This window comes from Colobus angolensis, unplaced genomic scaffold (genome assembly GCF_000951035.1).
Source record: "Colobus angolensis palliatus isolate OR3802 unplaced genomic scaffold, Cang.pa_1.0 Scaffold188, whole genome shotgun sequence".
Taxonomy (NCBI): domain Eukaryota; kingdom Metazoa; phylum Chordata; class Mammalia; order Primates; family Cercopithecidae; genus Colobus; species Colobus angolensis.
The window spans coordinates 1,013,076-1,022,848 of NW_012115021.1; the positions used below are offsets into that span (position 1 = coordinate 1,013,076).

General features: G+C 45.1%; 1 protein-coding gene across 4 annotated transcripts in view; it reads left to right on the plus strand.

Annotated features, from left to right (window-relative positions):
* MAP7D2 (MAP7 domain containing 2) overlaps positions 1-9,773 on the plus strand; it is a 116,762-nt gene that overhangs the window by 53,239 nt on the left and 53,750 nt on the right. For all 4 annotated transcript variants that reach the window (XM_011940190.1, XM_011940189.1, XM_011940191.1 and 1 more), the window contains exons 2-3: positions 5,015-5,092; positions 6,238-6,401. In XM_011940190.1, the coding sequence (XP_011795580.1) occupies positions 5,015-5,092; positions 6,238-6,401 (242 nt within the window). The remainder of the gene's footprint in view (positions 1-5,014; positions 5,093-6,237; positions 6,402-9,773) is intronic.

The following is a 9,773-nucleotide window of genomic DNA, read 5'->3' on the forward strand; positions in this document are numbered from 1 at the left end:
CTTCCCCTTCCCTTCCCTTCCTTCCCTCCCTTCATTCTTTCCTTCTTTCCTTCCACTAAGCCCTACCTAATAGAGGAGATTCTAGGGACAAGGATTTGCCTTGCCCTTTCCCCATCCTCTGTTGATCATCAGATGATACTCAGGAGAACCAGAACTTGGCAGGAATTGCAGTATGCAGTTCTGATACTTATTAATACTGTTTTTCTAATGTGATGGAACTTTCTCATGCTCACTTTCTCATGCTCAGCCTTTCCTCTAACCAGTGGCTCTTGCTTGGGCATCCCATGACCAGCAGCACCTGGGAACTTGTTAGAAATGCAGATTCTCAGCAGACTCCACCCCAGACCTATTGACTCAGAAACTCTGGGGATAAACCTCAGGGTTTTAACAATTTCTCTAGGGGATTCTCCTACCTGATCTCTCAGATTTGAGAACTATTGCTGTAAATGGTCCTGATAAGAATCTTCCTCTTAAATTCAGATTCACTTAGCTTTTTTAAGGACTTACTGCATACTAGTCATTATCCCATAGACTTAGCGTGACCTGGTGATGTAGGTAAGCTCATCCCATTTTATAGGCAAGGAAGCTAAAGCCCAGTTTCCTTGAAATGGAAATGATTAGTTCAAGTTCACAGGGATAAAAAGCGGCAGGCAGAGGTGGGATTTGAATCCTTACCTCCTGAGTCCAAATCTGGGATATGGAGTCCCATATGAAGGAACAAAAAGATACACACAAACACGAGGCAATACTGACCTATACAGGACTAACATTAAATAAGACTTGTGCACTGGACAACTTTTGTTTTCTGTATGTGTGAATCACCCCATTCTGACTTTTTGGAGTTCCATAAATCCTCTTCTCTTAGAACTTGGTTATCATCTATTTCTCATCATCTCTCCAAAAGTGGGTGATACAAAGTGAGTGTGTTTTTCTCTCAGGGACAGCTGTGTTTTCATCAGCCACCTCAAGGTCTGAAGGAATGAATCTCCAGTGGTGGGATTTGGAGCAGCTCAGTCGGCTGGAGATGGATGGCAGGGGTAGTTTTTCTAGAGGCCACTGAAAAGTCCAGGGGCAGGTCTGGCTTTCAGTGAGCACTCATTCCCTTACAACGATGCCCCCCAGATAGCTGATCAGTGGTCAGGCTGGTTCAGTGAAGCTCACTTGTTCTTTGTTCTCATCGGTCCCGTAGTAGAGAAGGGACCACTTTTTGAGGTCCTTCTGGCATGTAGGAAATCTACCGTAACCTACCCAGTACTTAATTCACTCTAGGATGAAAGGTTTCAACACTTCAGTTAGGTCATTGGTTAAACACTTTATGTTAAAACCATATAATGAAATACTATTCAGCCCCAATCTCAAGTGGCTGTACTTCAGGCATCACATGGCAGAGTTCTCTTCCCTCCAAGCCCCAGCTTTTATCAGGCAGACTGTCCGAGTTGGCCATCATCATTTAATGGGCCAGGATCGTGAGGACTGGACTCTGCCAAGGCATGCATACTCATGATTGTAGAGTCTCAGGCCAAAAACAAGAGCACAGTTAATAGCTAATACAAATATAAGACTTACAGGAGGTAAAAATCCCCCTTTCTGCTCACAGGTCCCTGGAGAGGCAGTCTCTTAGCAAAGTGCTATTCAGAGAAAAATTATGCAGAGGAGGCTGAGATGTGGAGAAGCCAGATCCTCATCTCATCCCTCTGGTATAGACAGAAGGGATAAATCCAGATACCTATTAAATGACCTTTATATGTTTCTAGTAAGTGTGACATAAAGGAGCCTTTTCCTGATCTTTAAGTCATGGTTACTCAGTTGATGCTGTCCTAACTTAATTTTGCTTCTGTGTGTGTTTCTTTAAGCCATGAGACAATTGTATCTTTTTGTTTTGGAGTCAGGCTACAATTAACCCAATTCCTGGAGCATCTCAGGGTTGGGCTTTATGAGGGCAAAAGGGTGTCATTATAACTGCTAGCTCAGGTCTTCTCCAGTGGAGATAGGGAGAGGAGTTGGTATTTGCAGTGTCATGGAGGTGGTGGGGAGCGCAGAATTAGAGCACCTTCACTGCAGCACCAAGGACAACTTTATGAAAGTAACAATTTGGGTAATACAGGAGAGTGTTTTTGATAAATACTGTTACAAGAGAAGCCGAAGCCTAATGGTTGTTTTTCTCTTCTGGTTAAAAATTACTGGGTTCTGCCTCCCTGCCTCCTCTACATACGTAACTGTGAATGCATGGATGCTTTATTTTGTGGCCAGAAGGTTCTTTACTCTTGCCTCTTGAAAATTTTGAAATGTGCAATGTTATCCCAGATTACTATATAGCAGAAAAGTGTCACACTATGTAAAACAGTTGGTTCCCCTTTAAGAAGTTCTAAGATGAAAATGCAGCTTTGCAAAATAGATCTCAGTGTCATGTATCACCCCAAAAACTCAAATTATATTTGCATTAAAATTTTCTCAAAGCAAAATGTTTTATACTTTTAACTAGAAAAGATGATCTTGGTTCTGGAGCAGAATTCCAGCTCTCCTGGATAGGGCAAAGTGGCTTGAGATAGGCCTCAAGGAGTTAATGCTTATTGGGCATTATTCCTAGGGCAGCTTCTCCCCAGAGAGGGGAGGGGACAGGACGCGCAGTGTTCGGGTTGAGAACCAGTGCTAGCCTAGCTGCGTTGTTTACTCTTCACCTACCCAGAACACGCTGGTGTGGCAGAGAGAGCACATATGCCTGGATTTTGGATGCTGAGCACAGAAAGCCCCATTTGGTGACTCACACCATGCTCTGAGGCAGCAGGCAGTGTGGTGGGGCCAGGTGGTTAATCTTGTTAACACTCGCCTTACATGACTGTGTAGGAACGGCTGGAGGCGATGATGCGCCGGTCCCTGGAGCGCACACAGCAGCTGGAGCTGAAAAAGAAGTATTCGTGGGGAACACCACTGGCCATTGGACCCGGAGGACATGATGGTGAGTGTAGGGTTGCCCCTGTATTTCAGGTCCCGGGTGGGAAATAATGGAGCAGGCAGGGGATCATGGGCACCGCTGGGTGTCTCCAGGATCTGGGGGATGCTTTGTACAGCTTTTCAGAGGCACCACGTTCAGATGTGATGTTTAAAACTGCCAAGATTCCTATGCATGCATTTGTTATGAAGGGGATCTATGCATTCTTCTTGATAGCAAACAGCAGTTGACACAAAAACTGGGCATTGAGGGAGAGCAAAAGAAAAGACTTTGAACGCAGAGCCCAGTGAGCTGGGCCCAGCTGGCAAGCCCAGGGCTGGTCTGACTTCAGGGGAGGGAAACGGCAAGAGACTCTGTTACTTTCCAGATGCGATCAGGAAAAGCAGAGTGGCAGTTACCCTCCAAAAAGGGCTGGACTATTTCCTGCTTCATTTTAAATTTTTGTTGCTTTTTCGACTTTGTTTCGGGTGACTTATTTCATTACCAGTTCATATTCATCTTTAAATTTTCAAATCTAGAATTTAGTATATGGATTGTTACTAGTCTCTGGATGGCTTTTCCTTCTTTTCAGTGTCTCACTACATTTCAGCGATCTTAGCACTCTATTATGCAGGAGGTGTGTACTAGCTTTATCTGAGAGCAAATGCATTTGAGTTTACAGGACAGTTCTTGACTTTGCTGTATTGTGCTTTTAACTTTTGGGCAGTAAATATACTTTATTTTTTCTTTTTTGAAAAGCCAACAATGCATTTCAGTTACTTTTTCTAATTTCCTAATTAGAAACTAAGAAGCAACAAGAAATTGGGACTTTTTTCTTTTACCTCTCTTTGCTCTGATTTTTTGCTGTGTAGGTGAATCAGAAAATACCCCACCCCCTCCTCTAGGTTTAGCAGCCAGCACCCTCCCTCCGGATGCAGGGACCACTGCCGCAGCTGCCGAGTCCACCAACGGTATATCCGAGCATCACTGTGCCATAGCATTTTGTGATAACTGTTCTGATCACCCTCCTCCATCACCACGTCTGTGTCAAGCACTTTTACAACTGATTTCTTAGTCTGGCCTGTTACAATTTTTTTTTTTTTCCTAGCAACATGAATGACATACCCATATTTCTTTGTTCCTCTGTCATTATAGAGTGGTGCATGCCTTACATCTTAGTGCCCTGGAAACATTTTATCCTCAGCTCACTAATGTCTGCCTTGAAAATCTTGTCAGTGTTGGATTTTTGCACATTCAGATCTTTAACAATCTCTTCATCATCTGTTGTAGACATTAAGTAGTAGGGCATTCTGATTACTTCTGGTTACCAAAACCTGTATTCACCCAGAGTTCTGAATGGAAAACTTAGGCTTAGTGTTAAAGTGATAGATTCCTGTAGAGGTGTTTGAGAGGGAGTGGTAGGGAATTTATCAGTGCTAACACTGGGAATCCGAATAATTAGATAATTTGGCTTTGTGCTTGATTTTATCTCTCTGTCTAATAGGCTGTTTTATATACAGGCCTGAGAAACTCCTCTGGTCTAGATCAAGAACAGAACTAGCCAAACTTTGTTCCCATTTAATAATGACTTTAGAAATTCAATCCATCTTTAACTGGCAAAAAAAAAAAAGTAAAATGTTCAGTGTCTGTGTAATAGTATTCAAAATTTTGTCCATTTTTGTGCTTCTCCTCTCTCCCAGGTGGTCCTGCTTCAGGCCTGGGAGCCTGACTAGACGAGGCCTAGTGGGCTTCTCTGCACACTGCCAGGCCTCTCTGTCACTTACTGTACTTTCTGACCCCTTGTCTGCCTAGGGGCAAAGGATTAGGAAAGGGGCTTTGTCCTCTGGGGCTGATGTTGGCCCAACTACAGGACAGCTTGGCAGGTACATGCGAAAGTGGTAGCTGCTGCCCCTTGGCTGTGTGTGTCATGGAGAGTGACAGATTGGACCTCCTTTGGTTGAAGTAATGGGGATGGATGATATGTGCATGCAGTCAGACTCAGGTGCTGTGCCCAGTTGCCTATAGTACTTAGCAGATAGGGAAAGAGTGAAGAACTGAAACATCATCTAGTTTTCTCCTTTGTAGGCATGGAGGGATTTTTGAAATCAGATGAGAGGCAGAGATTGGCCAAAGAAAGACGAGAAGAAAGAGAAAAATGTCTGGGTAAGTTATGCACTTTAGCTATTTCGGTCCAAGGGAGTGGAGATATGATGGTGTCTTTTCTGAAGATTCTTAGAAATTTGTGAATGAATGGGAAGAGAACTAGGACAATTGCTAGATGAACATGAAGAATCAGGGGTGAACCTACTCTGCAACTGGCATGTTCACAAATAGGTAATTCTCAGAACAGTTCACTCGGCAAACATTGAACCTCTGCTGTGTTCTAGCCTCTGTGTTAGGGTCTGCAGATATGATATTGAAGAAAGAGAAACAGTCGCTGTCCCTGACCTAAGGAAGTCCTAACACCTTCAAGTGTCAACTGTGTACACTCTCTCAGGTTCTCTCTTGGGAATCTAAAAGGGCCATCCTCAGCAGAACTGAGAAAATCAGCACTTGAGTCATTCTGTATTTTAGGACAGAAGGCCATGGTTGAGAAAGGCTGTCTTGCCTCTTGCAGGTTGTAGACAGATTAGTGCAGAGTGTTCTTCACAGGATGCTGAGGGAGATAGCGTTTCCCCACTGCATTGAGACAAATGAGGAGCTTTCAGGTTCTTCTCTTCTTCACTGCCTCCTGCTGATCGGTACAAGCATTGCCTCCTCCAGGGAACCCTTCCCTGTCTTGGCTAGGTGGAATTAAGGGCCCCTTAGTAAATGCCTTGAGGGTAAGGCAAATTTTATTCATGTGTTTTACCCCCGACCTAGCTCAGTGTCTGGTGCTTGGTGCACACACAGTTAACCTGCTTTTGAATGAGCATACCCTTATAAGCATCATTGCTCAACCTAGCATATAGTTTAGCCATTGTGCACAAGTTTGACTTAATGATAGCCGTCATAGTCATAGCTCCCACGTCGGGAGGCACTTACTGTGTACTTCACGGTCATCATCTTGTTCAATCTTCACAACACTGTGATGTGGCAAACATGACTGTCCCCACATTGTAGAGGAGGCAGAGGGATGATCTAGCTAACATGCTTAGGGTTACCCAGCTAGTGACGGAGGTACCAGAACCCTTTATCTCAATGAGTGCATCCTAGGATCCTACCAGGCTCTTTTTAGGGCTCTGCCCTTGCTTCCGTGTTTTTGGTCTTAATCCACACTGCATGGGGTGCTCTGGTAATGACACCTGTCTTCTGCTTTCCTTCCCCAGCTGCTCGGGAGCAACAGATCCTGGAGAAACAGAAAAGAGCCAAGCTCCAGTACGAAAAGCAAATGGAGGAGCGATGGCGAAAACTGGAAGAGCAGCGGCAGCGGGAGGACCAGAAGAGGGCTGCTGTGGAAGAGAAAAGGAAACAGAAGCTCCGGGAGGAGGAGGTAAGGCCCAGGTGCACCCTCCGCCACCTCCCAGCCCCCTCAGCAGGGTGCTCAGAGTGCCTGGGCATCCTGCCCAGCTCTGGAGTAGGAAAGAAACCTGCCGTGCACCTTCTCCTTGGTGGCTCCCATGCCTTCTTTCAGCAGCATGACATGAAACTGGAAGCAGCACCAACATAGAACCACAGAGATTTACCCATTCAACTCAGGTGTTAATTTGCTGTGCGACCTAGGGCAAACTGGTTGGCTTCTCTGGGCCTTGATTTGTGTGTCTGTGAAGTGAGAGGGTTGGATTTGGCAGTCTCCAATGCCTCTTCTAGTCATAACCTTTTCTGATTCTAAGACTCAAAGGGTCCCTGGTGGTGTAGTAGATAGGGAAAAAAAAAAAAGACTCAGAGGAGATTGTGGATAGCGGCTGGGTGGTGTGAATCTGAGGGTTACAGATGGGAGTTCATGCCTCCAGGGCAGACACAAGGCCAGAACAAGAACTGTGAGGTTGAGAACATTGTGATCCTGTCAGTTGCTACTGGCAAATTAGTCTACCCTCAAATACCAAGATGCTAGTATATTTAAATTTTAATGTAGTTCTTTACTTTAATTGCTCTTTCCAGTTACCTTTTAAAAAAGAGATGGCACATAATTACCCCTACAGAGTTATTACTAAATTTTGAAAATATATTTAGAAAGCATATTTGGATTATAGATTTTCTTCACGATTATATTTTTAGGATGTAATAAAAACCTTATGTCAGTTGATGATAATTTTTTATTCATAAGGTATAATGATTCATCTTTTAGTATGAACAATATAGAGGTTTGGTAATCTCCAACACTGTAGGATATAAAGATGTTTGTACGAATTCAGTATTTTTTAAAATCTCTGAATGGTTGTTTATCACTATATATATTTACCCCTTCCTTTTTTTTTTTTTTTTTAAAAGAACACATACGAAAACACACAGAGTCAGACCCATCTTGCCCAAGAAGCACCCTTTCATGGTGATTTCTTTCCTCCTCTTAGGAAATGAGATCTAAGCCAGTGTCTTAGCTATGGTTCACCGTTACTGGCTGCAGTCTGATTGCTGTGCCTTTATCTCCTCCCAGTTCAAATGTCAGCTCAAATGCCAGCTCTACCACTGAGCAGCTGGTGGCCAGGGGCAAGTCACATGCCCCTCTGACTCTGTCTCCTTAGCCCAAAAGAGAGGTAGTTACAGGAATTAAAAGAGGTAACTTTTGTAAAAGTGCCCAGCAAAGCACCTAGCACAGAGTAATCATTCAGGAATGTTACATTCTGTTTAGTTACTTCAGCTGAGCCTAGCTAAAGCAAGGTCAGGAGGGAGCTACTCACAAAAGCTTATGAAACAGAGTCAGTAGATGGGAAAAAGCCACAGTATAATAGGCTGTTTTGGTAACTTGGGACAGATTTCTCCTTTCCTCCCTTGTGTGTTTGTCAAGAGTTGCTGGACTCACCTATTTTCTTCCTATCCTCCATTCCTTGATGACTTAGAGCTTGTCCTCTTCCTCCATGATGTCTCCATTTTGAAAGCTTGTCACTGCTGCTTCAAGGAAGGGGTACTGTGAAGTCACATAAGATACTTCCCATGCTCTGACATATGCAGTGTCACTGGGGGCTGCTTTTGAGGCAATTTCTGTTTATAATTTTTCTCTACAGATAGTGCTAGAGGCATGTTAAATTAAGCAGTCCAGCTCCCCTTTCTTGGAGGTGAGAGAGTTTTATGCCATGTGATGCAGCTGAATCTTTTGTGGTTTTCCTTCTGGGTAATTTTCTATTTGTGTGCTTCCTTGCACCCCGAATGTGGTGGAGGGAGGCAGGAGGCTGCCCGACTGACCCTTGTCAGCCCAAGCTGAGCTTGGTTCCCTCTTCTCCCTAGGCACAGCAGGGCAGGACTGAGGGCTGGGCCTCCTGTGGTTGTGTAGCAACGCAAGGAAACAGCAACCTCCCTCTGCCACCTGCTCCTGCCCTCAGGTTCCCAGGGGACCCAGGTGTAGCTTAGGGACTTGCCACACACAGGCTGGCTTGTTAGTTACATTGGGTCTCTAGCTGGTTGGAAAGTGTTTGTGTTGCCCACCAAATCCTGCCTCTCTGGGTCTGATACTTAGGAGCTCATGAGAGGCCTATTGACCCCATCCCAGCCCTGTCCTGGGTCTGTATCTCTGTGGTTGCCATGATGTCACTCTTGATAACCCCTCATGTCTATGCCAGGGCAGAAGTGGGTACCACCAATGGCCTGACTCTCAGAGGTCTCCAGAATTGGCAGAGGCAGAAGCTAGTCAGGCCTGTCCCAGGGAGGGGATGGGGTGGTTCTGCTGTCCACTTGACACCCTGACCTTAAACTCATTATCTTGCTGGAGGCCACCTACTCGTAAGGTGAGTTCTTAGAACCTTCACGTGCCACACAACTCCCAGGAACCGAGCTACCAGAACAAGTTCCTGTCACCTGTGTTTGGGCTGACAACACAGTATGCCCACCCATTCTCAGGGCAGTATATCTTCCTGACCAGTGGCCCTGGAAAATTGGATTTGGAAAAGCCATCTTCATGTTCCTTATGCTAAACAGAAAAGAGAAAGGCCTCTTTCTTTCTTTCTTTCTTTTTCTTTCTTTTCTTTCTTTCTTTCTCTTTCTTTCTTTCTTTGTCTCTGTCTCTCTGTGTCTCTGTCTGTCTGTCTGTCTCTCTCTCTCTCTCTCGTCTGTCTTTCTTCACACATCCCTGCTGAGGACCACTTGGGGTGTGTCCCTGCAGTGTCATCCCCAGAACACATGTAATGGGCCGGGCACGGTGGCTTATGCCTGTAATCCCAGCACTTTGGGAAGCCGAGGCAGGTGGATCACCTGAGGTCAGGAGTTCAAGACCAGCCTGGCCAACATGGTGAAACCCAGTCTCTGCTAAAAATACAAAAATTACACAGGCATAGTGGTGCTCGCCTGTAATCCTAGCTACTTAGGAAGCTGAGATGAGAGAATCACTTGAACCCAGGAGGTGGAGCTTGCAGTGAGCAGAGATCGCACCACTGCATTCCAGCCTGGGTGACAAAGCAAGACTCCATCTCAAACAAACAAACAAAAAAATATATAATGGCAGTTGAAGAGGCCCAGCCACCCTTACCACCCATTCCTGCCAGAGACTGCTGTCTGAGTAACTGTCTGGAATGTGCCCTGCTGGCGACCTTTAATACTGTTCAGCCAGTTCGGGGGTCACCTTGGTCGTGATTCTCTAAATTCATCCAGACAGGTCTAAAGCCAGAGCTCAAGACATCAAGTGTGAGGCTGGCTGGCTTCCTTCCTTCCTTCCTTCCTTCCTTCCTTCCTTCCTTCCTATCTCCCTTCCCCTTTCCCCAATCCTTGTTTAAAAGGC